This window comes from Microtus oregoni, unplaced genomic scaffold (genome assembly GCF_018167655.1).
Source record: "Microtus oregoni isolate MIOR12 unplaced genomic scaffold, Mior012 000032F_ref0000030, whole genome shotgun sequence".
NCBI classification, from domain to species: domain Eukaryota; kingdom Metazoa; phylum Chordata; class Mammalia; order Rodentia; family Cricetidae; genus Microtus; species Microtus oregoni.
This window is the reverse complement of record NW_024543091.1, coordinates 24,424,830-24,451,521: the sequence shown is the minus strand read 5'-3', so window position 1 is coordinate 24,451,521 and position 26,692 is coordinate 24,424,830. Positions and strand designations below refer to the sequence as shown.

Here is a 26,692-nt window from a genome sequence, read left to right as displayed (position 1 = left end):
TAATGTTCTGGGAAGTGGGTATCATTTATTACCCCTCAGTTCCCGTATGCTGTGAGCTGGAAGGAGGAAGCCCTCCGGAAAGCTTCTTCCTGGCATTAGATGCCGAGGCCTGTGCGCTGAGGGAGGAGTGGGCCTCATGCCTCAGAAGGCAGGTTGTCTAGGCTGAGGTTCAAGCGTGGTTCGAGTGGCCTCAGTGACTCACAAGGGCCACCCAGGCCTCACAGGCGCAGCCTCTGGGAGGTCATTCTTTGCACACTGACCTTTTCCTAGCGTCTAGAACCATCAGCATTTGTTCCCTGATTCAGTGTCTGTTTCCTACACAGCCTATCCTTGTGGCTTTCAGCTTTGCTCAAGCCTAACTTGGGGACACAATAGTCTATAAAAGCCCCAGGAGCTGACAGGAGGTATTACTTGTGCTAAGAAAGGTGGTGGTTCTCAGGAGGGACCAAGCACAGGCCGGACACATGCAGAGGCAACAGAGAAGCAACATGGAGTGCAGCCAGGGAGGCAGGCCTCTCCCTCCCCTGAGGTCAGCACGAGGAGGCATCTCCACGGCCACTCTGTTCTCCAAGAATAAGAGGCTGGAATTGAGTCAATCCCTCTGGCTTCAAGTTCCAAGACGGCAGCGTGTGACAGAAACAACTGGCTTCATTATGTCCCTTTCCTGGCATGAGTCACTGCCAATTTCATCTACCAGACAAGGGACCAGGCCTTTCTCCCTCCCACAGGTACTCTGTAGTTAGTGAGTCCCCATTAACTGATGGAAGAGAAAAGTCCATCTGCTTTTTTCACCAAAATTTAACAAACACCGGCAGACTGTCCCCAAGTGAGACTTTATGACCTGGGTTTTCTGTCATATTGTGGCCTTCGAGAGCAGGTACTGCAGTTTGCCCTCACCCTGTCATGTCAGTACACAGATGTTACCCGAAACAATGAAAAACGTGCCCTGAAATCTCAAAGACACAGGATTCTTCAGGCCAGGGCACAATGCAAACCTGCAGCAGCGTCACAGGAATCAGGGCCATCCCCAGTCTCAGAGCAAGGACAGTACCATGGCCAAGAGACATTCCACTTCCCATCCTGACAGTTTGTAATGTCTGGGCCTGAATCCTCAATTATAAAATGAAAGGCTGATCTTTTCAGATCTCTATATTCGGGTGGCCAGCACAAATCTAAGCCTGATCTAACATATTAACACTTAGAAATGTGTATATACAATTATTAAACAATTGAATATGTTAGAACTGAGAGAGGGAAAGAGGGGGTGGAGAAGAACAAGAAGAAATTGAGCCTAATGGCACAGACATGCTATTCCAGCTACTCTGGAGGTTGAGGCAGGAGGATCCCAAGTTCAAGGCCTGCCTGGACTACCTAGTAAGACCATCTCAAACAAAAAGTAAAAAGAAGCTCAAAATAAAGCTCAGGGTAACCTTCCCTACAAGCCTGAGACCCTGGGTTCAATACCCAGTCCTGAAAAAGTAAACAAATTTAAAAAGCAAGTTTTAAAAAACCTCTGGGTATAGACATGTTTGACTCGACTAAAGGGATGTATCTGTCTTTGGGGGATAGGGGGACTCGTGCATCTATAATCTCAGTCCTCAGGAGGCAGAGGCAGGATGCAGAGTTCTATGTTGTGTCGGGTACTGGGTTCGTGCAGATGAGTGGAAGACACAGGGTCACTCTAGGATGATTTTTACCCTTTGGGGCCACAGGGACTCAGGTTCTGGCAGACTAACTGTAGCTTTGCAAAAGGCTTTCTCATTGTTATATAGTTTATACCTCAGCAAGTCAATTTCCACACACCAAAACCTCGTATGTGAAGCTCCACAAAGGAGACAAATGCCAAAGCAATTCTCAGCCCTGAACCTCTTGGAGTTCTGCACCCAAGTTTTGCATATTTCAAACAGAAGGTAGTGGACACAAAAGGTAGCAGTCACAAAAGGCAGATCAAAGTCCAGGTGCTTAACACTCCAGAATCAAACCAGCTGCAAAGCTCTGTGGAACTCTTGCTACAGTTCTAGGCTAGCCTGAGCTATGTAAGAAGGCCCTATCTCAATACAGAAGAGGAGCACCAGAGAGATGACTCCGAGGTTAAGAGCACTAGCTGTTCTTGCAGAGGACTGGAGTTTGGGTTCCCAGTATCCACAGTAGGCAGCTCACAAGCACCTATAACTCCAGAGGATATGACACTCATTGGGAGTCCATGGACACGTGCACTAATGTACACAAGCCGACATACACACACACAATTAAAAATAAACATAAAAAAAGACAGGGCTGGGGATGTGGGGATGTGGCTCTAACACTTACCTAACATGGAGGAAGACTTGGATTTGATCCACAGTGCCACTGTGGCACCATATACCTGTCATCCCAGCACTTGAAAGGTCAAGGAAGTAGAAAAAGCTCCAGGCCACCCTCGCTACACTGAGTGTGCAACCAACTACATGAGACTCTGCACCAGTCATGGAGGGGTATCTTAGAATGACAGACCCAACTCTCTAAATGACTCCACTGATTCAGTGCTAGACAAAATGATCCTTTTTTTAAAGATGTATTTTAAGTGTATGCGCCTGTGTGTATGTATGTGTACCACGAGCATGCCTGGTGACCTAACAGGTCAAGCTTTAGATCACCTGAAAATGAAGGTACTAAGCCTCATGAGCCACCAGATGAACCACATTCAGATGCTCTGAGGAGCAGCAAATGCTCTAAACCTTCTCTCCAACCCCAACAAAATAATCTTCTAAGGGGCCACTGATATGGTTCAGCAAGTCTGGCAACCTGACTTGGATCCGAAGCTCACATGGTAAAGAAACAACTCCTCTTGTAAGCTCCTGATCCACACACAGCCATGACACATGTGCCTAGGTGCACACACCACATAAGTGAATGTGGAAAAGTTCAATATTTTAACACATGACACTGAAGTTCATGTGGAAAAATAAGCATACGATAAAAGGGCTGCTCATCCCGCACACACAGAAGAAACAAAGAGATAGAAGCCTATCTAAAAACACCTGGCATTTATCTGCCAGGGATTTTGACTGTCTTACTGGATCACCCCAGGACAAGATGGATAATATTATTGTCCCAATTTACAAAACCTGAGGCTTATGTAAAGAAGTACCTCCTACAAAGCCCCAGTAGTAAGAAGTCAGTCCTCAGAGCTGCCTGTGCTTCCAGCCCAGCACAGCAGAAGCGAGAAGAACCTGACAATTTACTTTATAATTCACATCGATGGGAAGTATTTCCTTGGTCAGCAGAATACTTGTATCAAATTAAATTTTGGGTAGATCACAAATTTCAGCCAGGGAGCTGGAGAGATGGCTCCACAGTTCAGAGTACTTACTGCTCTTGCAGAAAACCTGAGTTTGGGTCCTAGCACCCAGACAGGATGACCCACAACCACCTGCAACTCCAGTCCCAGGGGATTCAACCATCCTCAATAACCTCCTTGGACACCTATATGAATGTGGATCCTGTAATTCACACAGGCACACACATAATTTTAAAGTCAGCCTCTTTTAAAAATTTAAAGGAAAATGAGGAAGGAGGAAAGATAAGCCATGAAAGCTTGTGTATTTCAAACAGAGAAAATACAAATTAAAAAGATGTTCTGGTTTTGGAATGAAGACAGCCTGACAGGCAGGATAAAAAACCCCAGAATCCAGTAAAACAAATTATGGTAAATTTAACAAAATAAAAATGTAAATTTGACCAGCAATATGGCTCAGTGGGTAAGGACACGTCTCCAAACCACGACCTGAGCTCAACCCTCACATGGCAGAAAAAAATTACCTGACTTCTTAAAGTCAGTTAAGATCTACACACCACACACACACACTCTTATCTTATACACATTCACACTCACACCACACACTCTCTCATACACATGCACACTCACACACACATGTAAAATGTACTTTTAAAATGTAAAGTTCTAATATAACTTTTTAAAAAATTACTAAATGAGAAAGAAAATTCCTTAAGCTTTCACAAAACTTCTAATAACCAAACAGCCACAACCACAACACAAAGAAAACACCAACTGTGTTAAAGAAGCACACGTAAAATATCAACTAAATGAGGTAATATCTAGTGTCTGTCAATACAGGAACAGGAAAGACAGCAGGAAACTTAACAGTCTATCAGAACTGTAAACGCATTTAGACACGTACAGCAGACCCAACGGCAGCAATGAGCGTCAGGGACTGTAACTATGTGAGTGTTCACTATCTCATCACTTAGGAGATGAAACCTGACGGCCCACCAGTAAGTCTGGGTAAACAGAGTTTAAGACCATATACAGAAGTGCTATGAAGCTCTATTTCTTAAATGCACATATATGGAAATGAAAACATGCTTAATATATTAAATAAACATGAAGTCCACTGCATTTTCAAGTGAAAAGAAACATATACACCACAACAAACTTATGGGAAGCTACTCAAAAGATGTTTTGTAATGATTGGCTCTACAGAGTCCAAACGGGACACAGGAAGAGCTTTTTTTTATACAGGATTTTCCCCCACACACATATAGTTTCAACAACCCTTTTCAAAGAAACTCAACAAAAGATCTCACATTGAACAATAAAGACACAAACTTCAAGATACTTTTTTTTTCAAACATTTACTGAACACAACACCATTTTTCCTTTTACACAGCAAAGTTGTTAGTTTCAAATTAGCTGAGCCATTAGGACTGTCAACTGCCATGAAATCAAAAGTGATTCTACATGTCAAACTCAAACAGAAGACATCATGCAATATATAAATCACTGATAGACCTCAGGTGCAGTCAGCAAGGTTACTATGCTTATTAAAGTCACATCAATGGCTTGACAAGAGTGCACGATAGAATGACATCACTGGCTGGCAATAAACCATGGTGTATTACTAGACTACAACTATGTAGCTCCTCTGCACCGAGGACGGCAGGTTGTGGAACATTACAAAGGACAGTCTTTCCAATAGGTTAAGGCCAGATTTTAGTCCCCAGCTATGTACCTCTGAAAAGACTGGTTAGGAAAGCTGGGGGAATGGGGAGGGGTCCCTTCATCTTTTCTCCTCTACCAATTACTGAGCAACAACAACAAAAAAAGCCATGCACACATTTTACAACACCCGATAAGAGATACAAAACCTGTTTCCTCGCTTTGCAGGCTTGCATCCTCGTGCCTTCATTTTTCTGATGAGGCCACTCATCTCATGATTCACCCCTAAAGGAAAGCTGACAGTAGTTTAGCAGTAGTCACCCCTTGAACACATCAAAGATATACTCCCCATAATCATCAAGCCACTGTCCCTTCCCAATACACTAACACAAAGGTATACTCCACAGACCTAGGACTAGGAACCACGTTTACTTTACGTTTGTAGAAACAATGTATCAGCATTGTCACTGGAGGGTTTGTTCCAGATCCCAGGGTTGGGAAAGGGGATGTTGTATGCCCTAACCCATCTCAAGGTTTGGGCACGTCTACTAGAAACATCTAAGGAAGCCCCTTTGTGTATGTACATAGTGAGAGGCTGTCAGATGATATCCAGAATGGAGCCATGCACTTTCAAAGTGGAGTGGGCACAGCTTAGAATCTGGACTGAAATCAGTTCACAGAGCAGAAGGCAGCGCTGAAGGTCTTACTCCTCCCTATGAATGTTGCAGGAGTCTCGTCAGTGAGAAGGGTGCGCTCCTGGGCGCACAGACTCCTGGGTAGCTGATAAAGCACTTCATATTTTTATAACTGTCATAAGGAAGCATAGATACTTTCATCCACCTACTCAGAGATCAGCCACTGGCTGCTTCTCAACCAGTATTGAGCAGACAACTTTTTCCTCTGGCTGCCCTACTCCAAGAATAAGGAAGCTCTTCTGTTAGATTAGCCAAAGCAGTCTTTGATTTTGAGGGGCTGCCTCAACTAAGAAAAATGCTGTTAACACAGAACTTGGAACTCTCTGGAACTTGAATTTTCAGAAACATTTGACTAATACAGTGTTGCCTTTAGGGAGGCACTGCTCCCAAATTTATGTCGAAAAATGCTGTCATGCTCAAGTTCTCACAATCACCATTTATCAACTATTAGTATAATGAGATCAAAGCCCTTCTCAGAAACTAACAAAACCAAAGCTTGGCAGATGGGCCGCTTTGGGGTTTGCAGGTTTCAAGTTTTCACAGTGGGGAACCTTCGGACAGTTGGGCTGTGAGCAGTCAGGGTGGACTGCAAAAGCCATGGTGTCAGAGTCAGCAAGGAAGGGGATGGGCTTGTCGCCCAGACTGGGGTTAATCACTGATGCGCAAGTGTCCAGTTCCTAAATGCATGAAGTGGAAAGCAGCCTCCTGCACTCCTGGCTGATCCAATGTGACAATTTACATGACAGAGAAGTGTTCTGGGAAATCACTAACACTGCCAAGGAAGAGTTAGAATTCAAAGCATGATTCTACCAATAACAAACATGAACTGACAGACATGGCTGTAGGAGACAGCCCAGTGAGCTAGCTACAAAACCACCACCTTCCACACCTATCTATTTTTCTTTAAAAACAAAAGTTTATGGAACATTTGGCTGAGCTTATTTTTAAAGAATTCTACCAAAAATAAGTAACGGAAAAACCAGGCATGAAGATCGCTTCTTCCAATAATGACTTTATACAGGTGTTCCCCAATGCAAATCTGGAGTGACATTACGGACAGAATGAGATCCTCAGCTAGAGTGCACCACGTGCAACTAGTTTAACAAGCCTAGCCAGTTATCCACCGGCATGGTTCAGTTTGCTCTACCCTCATCAGCAGTCTTCCCCCCTTCAAAGCTGTCCTCAAATTCTATCTCTGAATATGCACATATTATTATTATCCTCATATATAAATAACGTCTAGAACAGTGTTGGTCCTGGATAGTGAAGGGGAAAAATGTTTTTAAAACATGCATCGCTATCTGATATTTTAAGTTTGGGTGCTTAAAAACCATATACATTAAAAAATGGAACCAAATGAATACTAAGTGCCACAGCTATTCCTCGTTGTCCATATCAGGCCTTAGAGTCCAAAAAGGAAAGACCTGACCTGAGCCTGGACAGAGGCAGGACTGACTCACCTGTGCAGTGTGTCATCTCTTCCAGGCCACTGAGAGTTGCCAGGGCAAGGTGAGACAATACCCCCTTGAGTCACGTCAGAAGGGTCAAGGTCAGAAGTTCCCAAATTAGGGTCATTCCAACACCTCCCTTTAAGCCATCAGAAATGTCTTCCTTGTAAACTCTCAAGTTAGGAAAACAGACATCTATTCATGAAAGAATTCACCATTAAAACACTCCTAACTGAAGCAAGCACACACATGAAACACAACTACAGCAACTGTGTCTCGCACCCTTGGACAGGAAGTTTTTCAAGTCTCTTCTACCCTCCTAGGTATTTCATTTTGTGGGGTATCTCTGTTAAGGCCCTAGGTGCTGATTTTGGCTTGATTGTTTTTTATACTGCATCACTGCAACCTTTCTCATACATTTTAAAAAGCAATATCCACAGGTAAAATGTTTGTGAAATCTTACAGGTTGTTTAAAGTTTATATCTGATGTCGCATCATGACAACGCTTTTCACTAAAGGAAAACAAGAAGCTGTGGGTCTCCACTTATGGTACCATGCACTAGGGGTAGCTCAGGCATTCATTTGGCACTAGAGAAAAATTACAGAAACAACTAGTTTACTTTCATTATCATTTCCAGCATCAGCAGAAGCAGGTGTTCCTTCAATGTGAATTTCTGTGATGCATAAGAAAAAAAAAATCACAGAATACTCTTGAAATGTTGATAAAAGAAAGCAAAAAAACGAAGACTTCAGTACCACATTCTGTGGTAGAAAAGTCTGCAGCTCTGAGATATACCTTCCATGTGGCATTGAGAATCATTTTCCTCACCAAATACTTCATTTCCTATACCCTACTCCTGGTTTCCCTACATCTTATAATGGACGAAGTAAAAAAACATCAGAACCGTGTCCTCGCTCATCTTACACCTAACAGGGAGACAGAAATAAATGCCCTCTAGAAGGGCAGTTTCCAAATGTTAAAGACACAACACAAGAGGAAAGGGCTAAAAGGGACAAAATAGAACATCTAGCTATACTATGACAATGCTTCATAATACAGCGTGCTCCTTACTTAGGTCTGTGAGCCAAAAGTCAAGGGCATGACTGCAATTTAGATCCATCACTAAAACAAAGACCAGAAGAACTCCAGCCTAAGGTGGGGTCTAGCCAAGTCCACAGGCTGAGCTAAGATCACCACTTAGAAGACACTACCCAGCAGAATGCAATCATTTCCATAAATTCAACTTTCCAACAATAACTGCACATAATTTCAGATTAAGAATCAGTAGCTAAGTGTTTCAAGTCCTCCTGGTGTAAAATGTGCTGTATCACTCTGCGCACATAGCGAGAGTGAGATTCATCCACGCAGGACACGAGCATCTCCCATTGCTCTCAGTGTTCTTTTTTAGTTCATTTTCTTCACGAAATCCTCAAAACTGCTGCACGGATGACATGCTGACATCAGCTTAACAGAAATACTTTTGTAGGCAGCTGTTAAAATATCACCAACTTTAAATCACAAATGCCCCCTATTACACAAAATATCTTACATTCATTCCTTCAAAAAAGAAAGAAAAAAAGAAATGTCCAAACACCTTCCAGTTACACCTGAACAGTGCTGCTCTGTTTAGTGTGCTGAAATCAATACATGAGACAAGAGCCAAAGGGAACCAAGGACAGACGGGCTGAAAGGGTAGTGGAAAGAAAAGGACAATTTATGAACACATACTTCTATTGTCTGTGATTAAAGTCCTTTACTTTTTAGCACCACATTAAACGATTTTACACATCCAGTCACTTAATGAAATCCAACAAACTCTTCAAGAGTCCGGGGGATCTGGTCTTGGTAGTTAATGTCATTAGCCCGAACTGCTCGGGCAGCCAGGCACTTGAGGCTCATCTTCATCTGAGTTTTAAGTAGTATTTCAGACACCCCAGTGGTACTTTTGTCTAGTGGAGTCTTATTCTGCTTGTTTGTCATGTCGGTGTGAGCGCCGGCCTCCACAAGGCTGATGATGATGGAGTGCAAGGTCAGAAAGTCACTGATGGGCCTGTTGTACTGGACGATAATATGGAGAGCACTATTCCCCTCATTGTCCACGGCATTCACCTCAGCACCACAGTCCAGCAAGAGCTTTGTGACCAGCGCATTGGGAAAGCTGCAGACGTCATTGGTGTGGAAATCATCGACTGGCGTGTTTGAGTTGACAGCCAGGTGTAGCAGGGTGAAACCTTCCCGTGTTCTGGGGTTCAGGTGAATCAGGTTGTAGATCTGCTTGTTAATTCTGCACTGGTCTTCTTCACTGCACTGGGTCTTGGTGGAGATGCACACCAGGTAGAGAAAGGTATAGAGGTTACACTCATAATTGTCCATGGCACTGTGGACGTCAGCATCGGAGATATTTTTAACTCTGTTCATGCTCTGCTCTATTTCCAAAACACTGCATCTCAGAACACATTCTATATCTGGGGCCTTCACAGCTTCGTTGAGGTGTATCATCTGTGAGAAGACTTGAGCAAATCGAAGCAGATCCTTGTGCGTGTTCCTATTACCTTTCTGCCTGAGGTGTAGCGCGTGCAGCCACAACTTGATGCATTGCTCGAACTCCATATTATCAGCATAGACAGCCCCTCTGTAAATGATGGGGTGGGAAACATCAATGTTGTCAGCACCTAAAATCCGCTCCCGCACAATAAGACCCTCCATGTGAAGAGCATCTCTGTCTTGTCGAATGGACTCCAGTTCCTGGGGGTTCCTACACTCAGTTCTGTTCCCATAAGCATGGATGGGTGGGAGAACCTCTTTTTCAAGAATGTTGTTACCATCCTGAAACCTCTCCAACATGGCTAAATATAAATAGTGGTATGTCTTCATGATGTCATAGTTCTCACGGTCATTAGCAAAGGAGGCACCCAAAAGCTCCAAGGCTTCAATCCGACTTCTGCGGTCACAATCGGCATGAGAGAGCAACAGTTCGACAACATCAGCTTTACAGCTTTCGGCAGCGACCTTCAATGGTGTCATTCCATGGCCGTTCACCACTATTGCAGCTCGCCATTTTATCAGCTCTTTAACAATGTCAATGTGGCCAGCTTCGGCTGCAAAGTGCAATGCTGTGGCTCCACAGTGTGCTTTAGCATTGGGATCAGCGCGCTGTTCTAGAAGGTATCTGACTACATCAGTGTGCCCCTTATATGCTGCGATCATTAGGCAGGTGTTGTCATACTTGTTGGCAATGCTGATATTGGCATTATTTTCGACCAAATATTTCACAATGTCCAGCCTGCCATCAAAGCATGCTGCCCGCAGTGGGGTTGAGTTAGTGACTGTGGTATGGTTCACATTGGCTCCATGGCTGACTAGAAGTTTAACAACTTCAAAATGTCCGGCTCCTGCAGCACACCAAAGAGCAGTGGCACCATCAATGACATACCTACACACAGAAAGAACAGTCAGTCAGATACTGGGCTCACAGGCCCTGACATGCTTAACAAGGTGCATTCACAAATGTTAATAAAGTATCAGTTTGGGTAGAAATAAAAACAAGTAATTTCAGCAAAGCACTTTATACCAACATGAATTAATAAAATTATTGTTACTGTTATTACTAAAGTTCATCTTTTTTAAAAATCTAAAGAATACTCTCAACTGGCAAAAATACACTTCAGAAAACACAAGAGGGGCTGGTGTTGGACATGGTGGCACACACCTTTGAGCCCAGAAATTGGGAGGCAGCAGCAGGCAGACCTCTGTGAGTTTGAGACCAGCCTGGTTTAAGTGAGTTTTAGGATAGTCAAGGCTGTTACACAGAGAAACCATCTCAAAACAAAAAAAAAAAAAAACAAACACACACAGAAAGAGAGAAGGGGGGGAGGGAGGGAGGCTGGGACAATGGCACAGTGGGAAAAGTATTTACTGTGCAAGCATGAGGGCCTGAGTTCAAATCTACAGAACAGGTTTAGTGCCAAGAGTGGCAAGTGTCTATTATCTTAATGTCACTACGGTGAGATAGGAGGTAGATAGAATCCCCAGAAGTTTATGATTACCAGATGATTAGCCCTCAGACAACAGTTCTCAACCTATGAGTTACAACCCCTTGGAAAACCTCTATCTCCAAAAATATTTATACTACAATTTGTAAATAGTAGCAAAATATGAAGAAACAATGAAAATAATTTTGTGACTAGGGATCACCACAACATAAGAAACTGTATTAAAAGGTTGCAGCATTAGGAAGGTTGAGAACCTCTGCCCTAAGATTACCTGACCTACAGCAACAAGAATGAACAATCACTGGTCCATACACTGCTATACACTGTGTCCTTTTGGGAAAGGTACTGGATGGCAGGATGTACACGGAGATTTACTAAGCAAATGTGCTCTGCATGTAATTATAAATGCTGTATAGAAATGTGCTTTTTTTCTAGCATGCTATGAAAAGCTAAGATGTGTGTGTGTATACTTTGTATATATTCCTGAAGCAAACCATTATGTGGCAGCAAGAGCAAGAAACACTAGCATTTGGAAACTACCCAGGTACCTCCCTGATTTGACATTGTGGATGCTGAGGCTTCGGTTACCAGCTACTCAGTGCCTCTGCTACAAGCAGGGTTTGCAACCTCTACAAAGTTAGATTCTTCTGACAAGTCCAGACTTTCCCACTTTCCCCCCAATCTCCTTTTCCTAATTTTAATTCTACTGATAATGGTTCCATGGACCCTAAAAAAATTTTTGCTGAAGATATTTAGAATTACTGTGCTAGAACTAGTAAGTATACCTGACAATATGAGTAGAAGGCTTATCAAGTATTTACTACAATTAACTATCACACCCAAAATCTATTAATGAGCTTCTCACTACACAACCTTACGCTGTGGTGCAGGTCAAATTACAACCCCCACAAAATAAGAGGGTGCAACACCCATAACAACTCACCAAAAGCCAGCTGTTACCATGGCAGCTAGTGCACCTCCCTGTCTCTTCCAAATTCCGGTTCTTATGAAGAAGACTAACTCTTGGCAGTAGCGGCTGCCCTGCACTTCTGCCTTCCACCAGGAAGACAGCATTCTTCTCTCCAGGATGAGGCCCTTGCCAGACAACCCAACCAACCTTCATCTTGACTATCCCAGCCTTCACGATATGGAAAATAAATTTACACTCTAAGACTCACCTAGTCTATAACAGAATTGTTACAGCAGCACAGAATGAACTACGACTTAGAAAAGCAGCTGGGTGTGGTGCTGTCCACCTTTAATCCCAGCACTTGGAAAGCAGATACAGGTGAATGTGAGTCTGAGGTCAGCTTCTACAAAGTACTTTCTAGAACAGCCAGGGCCAACAGAAAAACTGGTGGCGCATGCCTTTAATCCCAGCACTTGGGAGGCACAGGCAGGCGGATCTCTGGGAGTTTGAAGCCAGCCTGGTCTACAAGAGCTAGTTCCGGGACAGGCACCAAAGCTACAGAGAAACCCTGTCTCGAAAAACCAAAACCAAAACCAAAAACAAAACAAAACCAAAAACAAAGACTTAGAGAAAAACATAAAATAGCCCCAGTTAACATCACAGAAACAATACATCTATCCCCTTCTTTTTAAATTACACCTATTAGCCAGGAGCAATGGTGCATACCTTTGACCCCAGCAATCATGAGGGGAGGCAGAGCCAGGTGGATCTGATTTCAAGGCCAGTCAGGGCTACTCAGTGCAGGTGGCGTACGTGTGTGCTTGTGTAAAATGTACAGTGCACATCTGGAAGTGAGAGGACAATCTGAGGGAGTTGGTTCTCTCCTTCCGCCATGTGGGTCCCAGAGATGGAACCAAAAGATCAGGTCTGGCCACAGTGATCTTTACTGGCTGAGCCATGACAACTGGACCTGAACTTGTTTTTGATACAATGTGTTAATAACCAGTCTGGAAAGAGACCTCTTGAAATTGAAACAAGTGTTGATCTACAATGTTTCTTTGCAGTTGATACTTTTTACGATATTTGAAGACCTTATAGAGTATTAGATCCTATGTAAACATATTAGTTACATAGCAACAAGATGGGCATCATATTGGTATCTACCACATAGGGTTATTGATAAGTTACTGTGAAGATCAAGTATTTTGTATGAACAATTTGATGCATTTGTGCTATTTTCCTTGAAAGTCAGCTGTACCTCTTTAAGTCTACATAGCTTAGATAGAACTACAACCTGATAAAATTAAAATTTTTTAAATTTTAATTTATATTTATTGTAAGTGCATGTATTTGTGTGTTCATAAAGCACAGCATGCAGGTGGAAGTCAGAGGATAATTTGTGGGAATTGGTTCTCTCTCCTTCCATTATGCAGGTTCTGCAACTGAACTTGGCAGCGAGTACCTTTACCTAATGAACCATCTCACCAGCCATGAATCTTGAGTGTACATCTACAGACTCATTTTCTGATCCAGGTATAAAACATTATGGTCACCCGATATGTTCTCTTAGTGCCTCTTCCCCGTTCTATTCTATTAATGAAGCCATGCAGCACATTCCTTCATATTTGGCTTTTTTCACTAACTCATCTGTGAGATTCTTTCATAGAGTTGGGTGGATCAGCAATTTCTCTTTGAAAGTTATGAGTGCTCTATAGTTTATTGATTTTTGGTTTTTCTGAGACAGGGTTTCTCTGTAGCCCTGGCTATCCTGAAACTCCCTCTATAGACTAGGTTGGCCTTGAACTCAGAGATTAACCAGCCAGCCTCTGCCTCCTGAGTGCTAGAATTAAAGGCCACAAACTACTTCCCAGTTCTATACAGTTTGTCTATCCATTGTCTTCTTAGTGGATATTTTGGTTGCTCCCAAGGGTTGATCTTTATAAATAAAGTTATCTTGGGCATTCTGCTTTGTTTTTGTTTGAGACAGAGTCTTATAGTATACAGTCCTGGATATGCAGGAACTCAGAGATCCACCTGACTCTGCCTCCTGAGTACAGGAATTAAAGGCATGTGCCACCACTGCCCAGCAGTCTAACATCTTCAAAAAATTTATTTTTTTTTGCATTTATTTGGGAGGGAAGGGGAAGCATGTGTCAGAGGACAGCTCTCTGGAATCAATTATCTCCTTCCATTGGGTAGTCATGGGACTGGACTCCGACTGTCAGGATGGAGGCAAGTACTTTTATCCACTAAGCCATCTTGTCAACCCTAAGGTGGGAAGGGGGGCAGAAAGAGAGAAAGAGAGAGAAAGAGAGAGAGAGAGAGAGAGAGAGAAGGGGGGAAGGAAGAGAAAAAGAATCTCTGCTTTTTAACTTTTAAATATTTTGTTTTTATGTATATAGGTATTTTGCCTAATGTATGTCTGTGTAGCACATGCATACAGTGCCTATGAGAACAAAAGAAAGCATTATCAGATCCCTGGAACTGAAGCTACAGGTAGTCTCTATGTAGTGCTGGGAATTACACCCAGGTTCTCTGGAAGATCAGTAAATGCTCTACTACTAAGCCATCTTTCTAGGTCCTTATCGTTTAAAGTTTTGTGCACAGTGTGAGGCTAGAACAAAGGCTGACTTTCTCCCATACTGTTAACTGTCCCAGCAATGTTTATTTAGAAAGTGTGTCTCTTACCTGAATTTCACTGGCGCTTTTCTTTTCTCCCATGGTGTTGGGGACTTGAACCCAGGGTATCACATACCCTGGACAAGCATTCTACTACTGAACTACATTCTTAGTCCCACGGGAGCCTATTTCATTAGCTCCGAGTGAGTTTATTTCTGGAATGTTATCTTGATGCATTATTTTAACCTTGCATCAGTGACACAATTATGGTAGTTTATTTTTTCTTCAAAATTATCTTAGTTACATTTCCACATACTTTTAGGGTTGGCTGCCAGTTTCACACAGGTGTGCATGCACATACAGCCTGCTAGGAGTGTGACTGGGGTAACAGAAAATGTAGAAAAGTCACACTCAGAGGCTGCTGACACTTCCAACCATGAACTTGGGAGTTTTTCTGCTTGTTACCTTCTGCTTATCTTAGAGATACGTTGTAATTTTCAGTGTAGAAGTATTGTACATTTTTCTTTTGGTTTACTACTAGACAGTGATTTTTTATGATAGTATCGCAGTTGTGTCAACAAAAAAATTTAATTGAACTCTGTATATTAAGTGAAATTTAAATATACTAATTCTAATTAGAATAAGTTTTAATTAGACAATTGTTGGTAAAATGCCACAGTTGGTAATCATGAAGCTATTCTTATCTAACATTTCACTGACTCAACTCCTTTTTTTCTTTTGGTGATTTTTCTACATTAGGCTAGCCTAGAAATTGCTATGTAGCTCAGGCTGACCTCAAACTGGCAATCCTCCCGGCTTAGCCTCTCAAATACTGGGATTACAAGTATGTGCCATTAATCTGGTCCTAATTAATTCCTTAGTTTACAAACAAATAAATAATGAAAATAAGAGTGATATTTTAAGCCAGATATGGTGACACATGCCTAAATGGGGAGTCGGAGGCAGGAAAAACCTAAGTTTGAGGTCAGTCTTTGCTGTATAGTAAGCCAGTATTAACCTTCTTCCCTAAAAAATAAAAATAATTACTTTGCTTTATTTCATATTTGAGACAGGGTCTCACTATGTAGCTGCTGGCTGGCCTGGAATTTACTATGCTCCAGGACTCAGCCGGCCTATCTCTGCCTCCCAAGTGAGAGAAGGTAATATTTTAATTGCCAGAGTTAAAAATAACCTATATAAAGGACCTATTTTAACGTAACACTTCTTGAGATTTAAATAGCTTATATTTGTATTCCTAGTATATAACAATTTCATCTTTTTAAAACCAATACATAGGGTCTGAGGATGCAGCTTAATTGTAGAGTTGGCAGAATATGTGCAAGGACCTAAGTTTAACCTCTAGCATAACTAACAGCTTCTTACTCCTCATACACATACACTAAAAAACAATAGCTGCCCAAGCCAGTGTAAGGACAAAGGAAGGGGAGAGGGGTATGTGTTGTGTGTTCCCTATATCCAAGCACTATATAAGTACAAGGATAGGGGTAGAGGGGTGTGTGTGTTCCCTGTATCCAAGCACTATGTGAGTACAGGTATCCAGAAGCCAGAAAAGGATGTCATTCTGAGACTCAAATCCAGGTTCTCTAGAAGAGCAGTATAAGCTGAGCCATCTCTCCAGCTCCTTTTAAGTATTAGGGGGAGGAACTAAAACAAAAAACAACTAGAATAGTTTTCTGACCTCAAATTTCACCATAATCTATGGTGAAATGGTAAAAATTAAATTTTAGGTACATATGTACTTCACTTGATTTTTTGAAAAATATTAAATTTTATCTTTTGTTTTGAGACAAGCTCTCTTTATGTAGTTCTAGCTGTCCTAGAACTCTGCCTCTACGTCCTGAGTGCTCAGATTAAAAGCATGCAGCAGCACACCCAGCATTATTATTACATTTTAATTATTTAGTGTGTACATGCACACCATGACATGAATGTGGAGTTCAGAGGAAAACTGCAAGAATTGGTTCTCTCCTTCCAATTTGTGAGTTCCAAGGATTAAACTCACGTCCTCAGGCTTGGTTATAGGTAAGTATCCTTCCCCATTAAGCCATCTAGGTAGCCGTTCACTTTTTATAACAAAAAGTACTTGGTCACTCTACTCGTTTTCCTGTTATAGTCTGGTAATTTCCATTTTTTCTTTATTCATATAGAAATGTGACAGGAAGGGCTGGAGAGATGGCTCAGAGGATAAGAGCACTGACTGCTCTTCCAGAGGTCCTGAGTTCAATTCCCAGCAACCACATGGTGGCTCACAACCATCTGTACTGAGATCTGGCACCCTCCTCTGGTGTGCGGGCGTACATCGAGGCAGAATGTTGTGTACATAATAAATGAATAAATCTTTAAAAAAAAATGTGACAGGAATTATAAGATAATTCCAATAACCTACTCTATTTTGTTTTGTTTTTTCGAGACTGGGTTTCTTTGTAGCTTTGGAGTCTGTCCTAGAACTAGCTCTTGTAGATCAGACTGGCCTCAAACTCAGAGATCCGCCTGCCTCTGCCTCCTGAATGCTGGGATTAAAGAGGTGTACCACCACCACCCAACAACAATAACCTACTCTTTTTTTTTTTTTTTTTGATTTTTCGAGACAGGGTTTCTCCGTAGCTTTTGGTTCCTGTCCTGGAACTAGCTCTTGTAGACCAGGCTGGCCTCGAACTCACAGAGATCCGCCTGCCTCTGCCTCCCGAGTGCTGGGATTAAAGGCGTGCACCACCACCGCCCGGCAATAACCTACTCTTTTGTTTGTTGTTTTGTATGTGCATCAGTGTATGGTGTATATGTATGTATATTTTTACTGAGACAACTATAATTCAGATATTTTCTTATAAAAAAAGTATATATACATGTGTGCATGTATGCACATGTATGTATAATCTACACAACCCTAAAACAAAAATACCAACTTTTTAAACAGAAGATGAAGATATATTAAAGTTAATAAGCCATTTACTAAATTTCCATGAGAGAAGCACTGTGTAGAACAATGATCTTGGAGCTAGTGAGATGGCTCAGCCAGTAAAAGCACTTGACACACAATCCTTTCAACTGAGTTCAAACCCTGGAATCCACATTTAAATCAATTACTAATTATTGGTCAGGTAGTGGTGGCTCATGCCTTTAATCTCAGCACTCAGAAGACAAAGGCAAGCAGATCTCTGAGTTTGAGACCAGACTGGTCTACAGAGAGAGTTCCAAGACAGCTGGGGCTACACAGTGAAACTCTGTCTCAAAAAAAACAAAAACAAAACAATTATTAACTATTAAGTAATTATTAATAATTTAAAAAGCTAGATCCAGTGGCTCACATCTGTAATCCTAGCCCCAGCACTGCTAAAGCAAAATGGGAGGTGGGAACAAGAGTCTGCATACACAACTCAACAGAGATGAGAGACCCTACCTCAAAAACAAAATGAATAGAACACAAAACAAACCTGTTTAAAGACTGCTCTTTCTAATCTTGATCCAAATTTTTAATGCAAATTCTCTACTATAATTTATCGTTTAATAGACAATAATCTGATCAACAACCCAATCTCTTCAGGAACAAAGGCATCCAAGAGGCATGGAGTTTTTACAGTTGTGAGGTAGTTTCTACCACTGATTTCCTGGTTCAGCTTGAAGTGGAACTACCTGGTTCAGGCACTGGGAATGAAATAAAAACTCATTAGATGTGCATGACCAGCATCTTAACTAAAATCCTGGAAATCAGTCTCAAGACCAGCGGAGCTCCCTGCCAGTTTTTTTCGAAGCAAAGTTAGTCAAGGATATGGTCCTCCTGCCTTTCCTTTTGCTAGACATTTATTAAGTGTTCATCCTAGCACTGGTAAAATAAGAACACTCAACAGAAGACTTCAGCATTCTTCCACCCTGTGTTCTCCCAACCCGTGTCTCAGCAAACCTGCTCAACAAGTGGTTCCCAAACCCTGGCACAAAGTAGTCAGCCCTCAGAACCCAAGTCAGCACAATTACCCCACAGCCCAGCTTTCCTTTGTTCTGGTCCCTTTCTGTAGAACTTTTGGTAGCTTTCCTACCACCAACTAAAAGTTCCCTTTCATTTCAAGGAGCTCCTTTCTACTCACCTCTGTCAACTCTGGGGTTCACATGCTGAGCCATTAGCAGAGTCATCTCAAGTATTATTCCAAAAAGGGTGAACAAGGAATCAAATTATTGACATGATGTTTAATGTAGGTGGTGATCCCTTCCCTCTAGAGCGGTGGTTCTCAACCCTCCTAATGCTGCGACCCTTTAGTTCCTTATGTTGTGGTGATGTGACCTCCAACCATAAAGGTATTCTTGTTGCTATTCATAACTGTAATTTTGCTACTGTTATGAATCATAATGTAAATAGCTGAAAGGGGTTGTGAAGGGTTGAGAACCACTGCTCTAGCACCTATACTATGAATCCACTCTGGTTTCCTAAGAGGTAATAAAAGCTTTTAGGTGGAATACAGTGTGATGGTTTGTCAACTGCATCTGGAACTATCCAGGCACACCTGTGAGAGAGGGATTACTGAGCCCCTGGGCATGCCTAAATGGAATTATACTGATTTAGATAGGTTGAGATAAAACAGTCCACACTGAAAGCAGGCAGCTCCATTCCAAGCTTGGTCCCGGAATGTTTAAGAAGGAAAAAGGTAAAAGGTGAGCCGAGCACCAGCAATCATCTCTCTGCTTCCTGAATGTGGATGCCATGTGACAGATGTCTCAAGTTCCTGCTGCCTTGACATCTCTAAGATGGACCCTTCAACTGTGAGCTGAAATAAAATCTTTCTTCCTGGAGTTGCTTGTCAGAATATTTTATCATACCAATACAAAAAGAAACTAAGACACACACAGACTTTAAAAACAACAAAAGTAAGCAAACAAACAAAAAACCCTAAAGTGGGTGTGGCAGCACATACCTGTAATCCCAGCAACAGGGAGGACTTGAGTTTTAGGTCAACTTAGGCTACATAACAAGTCCCTGTCTCAAAAATAACTGTAACAACACAAATAATTTTAATGTCTGTATCTCTCTTAGACAAATACACATCAAACGCAGCATATTGAACCTGTCATTACATGGACACTGCTATGCAAGACAAAACTAAAATATGAGACATGCTAGAGCAAAATTCCAAGCAAACACCTGAAACTTTAAAGACTATATTTAGTCAACAATAGGATAAATGAACAACTTTGCCTAAAACTTGTGAAGATGGTATGTAAATATGTACACATTAGAAACATTAAACCTACTTTAGTATCCAAGAAGAGCCTACTGGCTCCCACCTGGTCATGGATATCAAGTGCCAACATAATCAAAAGAAAGAGATTAACTTTTCAAAATCCAGCCCCAGGGTGGGGACATAGCAAAATGGTAGAGCACTTGCCTAACACTGGTAGCGACTCTAGGTTCTTTGCCCACTGCCACAATAATTGTCTTTAAAAACCCAAAACTACACTGAGCACAGTGGTGTATCCTTTTGATTCCAGTAGTTAGGAAACAGAGGAAGGCAGATCTGTTAGTGCAGGCCAGCCAAATGAGATTCTGTCTCAAAACAAAATAAAGGCTAGAAACTGGAGATATGGCTCAGTAAGAGCACATACTACTTTTGTAGAAGCCCAGAGTTCAGGTCTCAGGAACCACCTTGGGCAGCTCACAACCCATCTGCCAGGCAACTCGGGCTCCAGGGATCTGATGCCATCTTTGACTTTCTGAGCACTTTCACTCATCTGTGCATGTACACCATACAGATATAAAATAAATCTCTAAAAAAAGCTAGCCTTTAATACAGGAGTGAGCTTCATACTGTTACCAGCACTACAGCTAATAGGCTCTAAAAATGGCTGAATTTTTTTATTTTTTATTTTTTTGGTTTTTCAAGACAGGGTTTCTCTGTAGCTTTGGAACCTGTCCTGCGGGGGCTGGAGAGATGGCTCAGTGGTTAAGAGCATTGCCTGCTCTTCCAAAGGTCCTGAGTTCAATTGCCGGCAACCACACGGTGGCTCACAACCACCTGTAATGAGGTCTGGTGCCCTCTTCTGGCCTGCAGACATACACACAGACAGAATATTGTATACATAACAAATAAATAGATATTTAAAAAAAAGAAAAAAAAGGAACCTGTCCTGGAACTCACTCCTGTAGACCAGGCTAGCCTTGAACTCACCGAGATCCGCCTGTCTCTTCCTCCTGAGTACTGGGATTAAAGTCCTGTGCTACCAACCACCGTCCAGCATAAATCACCATCTTTTCTTGGGTCTCAAATGTCAAAATCTCTGATAAACTACAAAATCATCTCAGAAACTTGACTGAGTCAGCTGAGATGTGGTCATGAACTTCAATTCTTCTCTTTTCAATTGGTATACCTGTCAAAAGTAAAAACCTTCCATTTCTTCACAGACTATGACTCAAGCTTGTACCTACCATAAGGATTTAAAGAATAAAATACCAAGCTACTTTAATAGCCATAACAATCTCTGGGGTAAATAGTCACAGAATCCAGAAGCCTCATCTGGCAAAACGGCAAATGGTGGCAACACTTCAGACTGCAGTTTCACTAGTCTCCCTTAGCTTTTGATATGAGCAACATCAAAACCTGATCTCTGAATCCTCCCAGTACCCCACACTCTATTGATCTCTCCATCCTCCCAGTATCCCACTCCCAAGTGATCTCTGCTTTTTCCCAGTATCCTCCCAGTACTCCACTCAAGTGATTGATCTCTCCATTCTCCCAGTACCATACTCTCTCAATTGATCTCTGCCATCATCGCAGTATCCCATCCATACTCTTTCTAAATTGTCATAGCTTGGATCTCTTCTTGCAATAAGCACTGAAACATTGAAGGATACCAGACTGTCTTCTCTTCATGACCCACTGTTCTTTAGAGTCTAGTTCAAATACTACCTTCTCTGTAAAGCCTTTATTCTCCGCCACCACAAAGCTGAGAACATCCTCCTGTTCTCCCTCAGCAGCCTCAAAAACTCCTATAAGCCTAAATGCCACAGCAACTGCAATTACCCATGTCTGACCCCACACACATGAACTGTCACCCTCTACAGTGGGAACATTCTCATTTGTCTCTCAGTACAGATCCCTAAGCAAAAGCTTGGCATATGGTAGGTGTCTGACAACTGTCTGCTTTAGAGCTCCTTAATCTCACTAGCTTGTGCAGAATGGTAAACAAGAGCTCAAAACTGCATTTTCAATCATTTCTGGAATTAGAGGGAAGGGATACTTGCTTGTTTTTAGTTTCAGGGTTTTCTGTTTTATTGTGTTTTGTTTTGGAAATAGGGTCTATGCAGCTCTGGCTGAACCGGAATTAACTTTATATACCAAGCTGTCCTCAAATTTACAACTTTCCTGTGTTAGAATTACAGGCACACATCACCACACCTGGCATCAGGTTCTTTTAATTATCGCCTCAAAACAGCTTCCTCTGTGATGATCCAAGAAGACAGCATTAAGCAGAGTATTTCTAAATTCTTAAGATAACTAATTTTTCCCTGACTGTTCTCTCTTATCCACCCAGATCTCAGCAAGGTCCCTAACAGCAGCTGCTATGGCAGGGATTCATTCCTAACTTAATAGACCAGTTGTTTCTATAGTGGGGCCATCCTGCTTCACTCCTCTAGATGTAGGTAAGGCTGTGAGACACTGGAAATTTCTAGGACAGAGGCCAAAGGGGAAAAACAAACATGAATCAGGTTGCCATCTTTGCTCAGCACCACCTTCCTACTACCTACAGTAGGACCAAAGATAAACCAGGACCCAGGGGCTGGCATTTCATTGGACTACAACAGTTCAAATCATCTCCCTCTCATTTAAAACAGAACCAAAAGTTTTTATTGTTTAAGGGGGGAAAAAAGCAACAAAAATTTAACATTACCCTCATCATCTTAAAAACAAAACAAACCAAAAACGTTTTAAAGCCCAAGCCAGCCTAGGGTATATAACAAGACCTGATTTTTAAAACCAGAAATAGCAAAGACAGATTAGATAGACAGATAGACAGACAGACAGACAGATAGATAGATAGATGGTAGGTAGGTGGGTGGATGATAGGTAGGTAGATAGATGATAGATAGATGGATGAATGTTATTTGGTCAGGCAGCTTTTACTAACCAAAACTTAACTGCACATTTTTATGCTTAGAGTCCATCTATTTCAAAAGAAGAAAATGCTAAAATATTAATAGTTTATTTACTTGCAGTTCACCAAAAAAACAATGTAATTGTCAAAGCAAATTCTGCACGCAGCTGTAATGTGCCAATCATTCCACAATTCTAGGACAAAAAAAAAGAATAACGTCAAACATGACGATTCTGTTATCTTGCCCCCAAAAATATGCAATTAACCTCAAAGGAAAAATTTACCTAGAATAGTAATTTTTGAACGATAGTGAAGCCATCCCACCTTATAACATGTAATTTAGCAATGGCGTAACTTCTACACCAGGTCCAGAGCCACCTGTGCAGCCAAAAATACCGGCCAGCAATGTGGGAGAGTCAGAATCGTGTCTAGAGACGCCCGGCTGCATGACGAAATCAAGTGTCTGCATCTATTGCTCGTTCTAGGGGCTTATTTTGATAGAAAGCCCTAGAGATCTGCTTGAGCCTCGATCCGACCACACCGAGGGAAAAATGGAGAGGTTAAATGGAGAACCAGGAGGTCTTCAGTTTTAATTGCTGATCTCGTTAATTTTCTACCTCGGTTACAACAACAGTGCTGACAGAAAGGTATAAAAACCTAGATAGGCAGCCACCACTCCCCCCCCCCCCCCCCGTGTTCGCTGACTAATTGAGAAGACTATACATCTAAAGATCCAGGGTGTGGCTACCACCTACGGGGGTAATAGGGTAGGAACGGAACAGAAAAGACAGCAAAACATAGCGTTGGGAGATGAGGCGGGCCTCAACGGGGGCTGGAAGAGGATATAAAAAGGAAAAAGAGAGTCCACACATGAAGACGGGGGGTGGGGCGGGGAGGGGACCCAGGACTTGGGAGATCCGCGCGCGTCCGAGGGAGGCTGGAGTTGGGCTGTACCTACCCGTCGAAGCGGACGGTGCCAGTCTGCTGGGTCTGCACACGGTAGTGTTCTAAGAGCAAGCGCACCACCTTGGCGTGCCCATTGCGGGCTGCGATGATGAGGGGCGTGGAGCGCTGTCCTCCCTGCTGGCTGACATAGCCCAGCAGGTAGCGGATGTCGCTTTCCGACCGGTTAAGAAGCAAGGCAGCCAGAGTGAGCACCTTGCCCTCGCTGGCCGCCTTGTACACATAGCCAGCCAGGCCCTCCATGGCCGCCGCCAACTCCAACACCCGTTTGGTCGCCACCGCTGCTGCTGTCTTGCGCCCCCGTAGGCCGCGTCCGCCAGCACTTCAGACCCGGGCCCTCACAGCCCATTCAACAGGGCGCCGCCGCCGCCGCGCCCAGGCAGCAGCGCGACCCAGAGAGGGCGGAGACACAGAGGTGGCCGAGCGCCGCTGGGGGCACAACTGTGACCCGGCCCGGGCGGGGAGGAGGACGTTCAGGGCCGCCCCCGAGGCCCCAGGCACCGGCCCTGGGCCGACGGGATCTCCATGGCGGCCGCCGCCCCGGGCCTCAGGCCGCCTCCTTCCTGCGGGCTGCGACAGGCGCGCGCCCGAGCTACGGGTCGCCGCTGGGGTCTCGAGAGGCCCGCGCGCGCCCCGGACGACGAGCGATGTGCGCGCCTGCCTCGCGCCGGGCTGGAGGGCCCGGAACGGCCTCCGCTTCGCCCCTCGCCGCAGGAAAACCGCGGGCACTCGCCCACCGGCAATCGGAAGTGTCGAGTGGCGAGGAGAGCTGCCGCGAGCCGTGCGTGGGTGTTCTCCGAACGCTCCGGCAGCACCAGCACCGGAACTTAGAGCGAGAGGAAGGCAGCCTTCGCAGACAGAGCCGAAGGGAGGGAGGGAAGAAGGGAGTGGGAGGGACGCTTAAGTAGGTATCGCTTTCTAAACCGCCCGGCGGGAAAACGAAGCTCTCCTAAAGAAAGGTTCCGCGGTGCGCAGTTAACCGAGCCTTAATACTGGGCTTGAAAGTCCCTAGTGTCCTTGACGCTAGGAACCACCTTCTCGCCCCCACAGGACCCTGGGATCTTTAGTCAAGACTGGGGGCGGAGAGGAGGCTACCGAACCTACGGGCTAGCGAGCCCACCCAGTTTTATGACTGACGGTGTGGGATACTTTCTGCCTAGGATGCGGGGAGGGCAGGGAAGGAGTAAGAGCTCCCAAAAGATCCACTTTTGAAAAAGGTCTCTACGTCTCTGAGCCTCCGAAATTTGGGAGGGCGTGAGAGCCGCAGCACTGAGTAGGAAGTGAAAGGCTGGTCAGACCTCCCAAGAAAAAGGGGATTAAGTGTGTAAGATTAAAGAGCTAAGGGGCAGCGGTCATAGCATGATTGAAATAGTCTCTGGTCCTGAGCCTGCAGAACCTCGTTGTCTCACATACGTCACAGAATTGTTAGGATTTGAAAACAGAATTTATCCAGGGAATGATCATCCACGTATCAGGCATTGGTTAGCATCAGGGATTTCTTGGTATTGGCCTTTTCTTTCTGTCCTGGGGTTCGTGTGGAGGAAGCAGTTGGAGTCGTATCATTAGCATTTGCTATAAAACAAGGATGTGGGTTTGGACTAGGAGACTTGGTTCGGGTGGTCAGAAAAGACCTCCATGACAGGTGACCGGAACAAAGGCGGGGCAAAGGGAATAGCTGGTACAAAGATTCTGACCATCTGCTGAGCTCTGAACGGAAAGCAGTGTGCTGCAGACTGTAGGAAGTTCTAAAGAATTAAGTCAGCAGGAGGCAAGTCACGTGGGCTCAGTGACCTATGCAACGGCTCAGTTTACTCTGGGATGGCATCTGGAGAGTTCTAAATAGGAAAGTGACAAGATAGTGCTTCTTTCTTTTTTTAAAAAAAAGATCACATTGCCTGCTCCCTGATGGGTTGAGAACATACCTCAGGAAGCAAGAACAGAAGCGCAGAGGCCAGTTAGGAGACGCTGGGATTACGATGAGTGGAGGATCAGGCCTCTTCTCAAATTCTCTTCTATTCTGCTGCACAACTTCACCGATTTTCAGATCCCCACAATATTAAACAAAAATGGCCTTGGAAATAAGGACTGAAGATGCGCGTTTTGTTTTCTTTTTAAGATTTTTTTTTTTGTATTTTATGTATATGAGTCCTGAGTCTACATGTACTCCTACATCATGTGGTTGCTGGGAATTGAACTCAAAACCTCTGAAAGAACAACTAGTGCTCCTAACCACTGAGCCATCTCTCCAGCCCCTGAAGATGAAATTTCTACAGCCAACACCTCTGAAATAACTGATGGACAGGGGAAACTTGACTCATTTTGTGCTGAGGCTTCAGGTTGAAAAACGAAACAAACAAACAAAAAAAAAGCTTTTGACCAGCTGTGTTGGTTAGTTTTTGTTTGTTTGATTTCATTTTATTTTGGTTTTGTAAACTCGTCACAAGTTAGAGTCATCTGGGAAGAAAACCTCAGTTGAAAAAAATGCCTCCATCAGATTATCTGTAAGGAAGTCTATGGGATATTTTCTTGATTGCTGATGGATGGGGGACTCAGCCCACTGGGGGTAGTGCCACCCCTGGGCAGGTGGTATAAAAAAGCAAGTTGAGTGAGCCATAAGTAGCAAACCAGTCGGTAGTGTTCCTTCGTGATCTTGCTTCCGTTCTTGCCTGCAGGTTCCTTCCTTATGCTCTTGCCTGAGCTTCCATCACTGATGGACTGTGGCCTGGAGATGTAAGCCAAACAAACACTTCTGTCTCTGTCACTTTGGGCCACAGTGATTAGCACAGCAACAGAGAAACAAACTAGACTGGGCTCAGCCCTGTGGCCCCGGACTCCCTCCCCTAACTCTCAAGCACAGGGTTGTCTCTTCTCTCTCTCTCTCTCTCTCTCTCTCTCTCTCTCTCCCTCCCTCCCTTTTTCTCTCCTTTCTTTCTCTCTCCCTTCCTCCATACCTCCATCTCCCTCTTAAACTGACACCCTGGGCACAAACTGGCAGCCATGAAAGTGTGTCTGCCTCTTAAGTAAAGGC

The 26,692-nt window shown here is 43.4% G+C and overlaps 1 protein-coding gene across 1 annotated transcript; it reads right to left on the bottom strand.

The window, feature by feature from the left end:
- Window positions 1-4,526: 4,526 nt before the first annotated feature.
- On the bottom strand, window positions 4,527-24,526 carry Fem1b (fem-1 homolog B). Its single transcript, XM_041679427.1, has 2 exons — window positions 23,660-24,526; window positions 4,527-10,516 (listed from the first exon to the last, which is right to left on the bottom strand). The coding sequence occupies exons 1-2, from the start codon at window positions 23,905-23,907 to the stop codon at window positions 8,881-8,883; spliced, it is 1,884 nt and encodes a 627-aa protein (XP_041535361.1). The 5' UTR covers window positions 23,908-24,526; the 3' UTR covers window positions 4,527-8,880.
- Between the last annotated feature and the right edge of the window lie 2,166 nt (window positions 24,527-26,692).

Excerpts from the sequence above, each read along its gene's own strand:
- Fem1b (XM_041679427.1), bottom strand. The coding sequence starts at position 23,907 with ATGGAGGGCCTGGCTGGCTATGTGTACAAGGCGGCCAGCGAGGGCAAG. Across the intron at positions 10,517-23,659 it reads GGCACCGTCCGCTTCGACGG|GTATGTCATTGATGGTGCCA; the intron begins GTAGGTACAGCC and ends TTCTGTGTGTAG.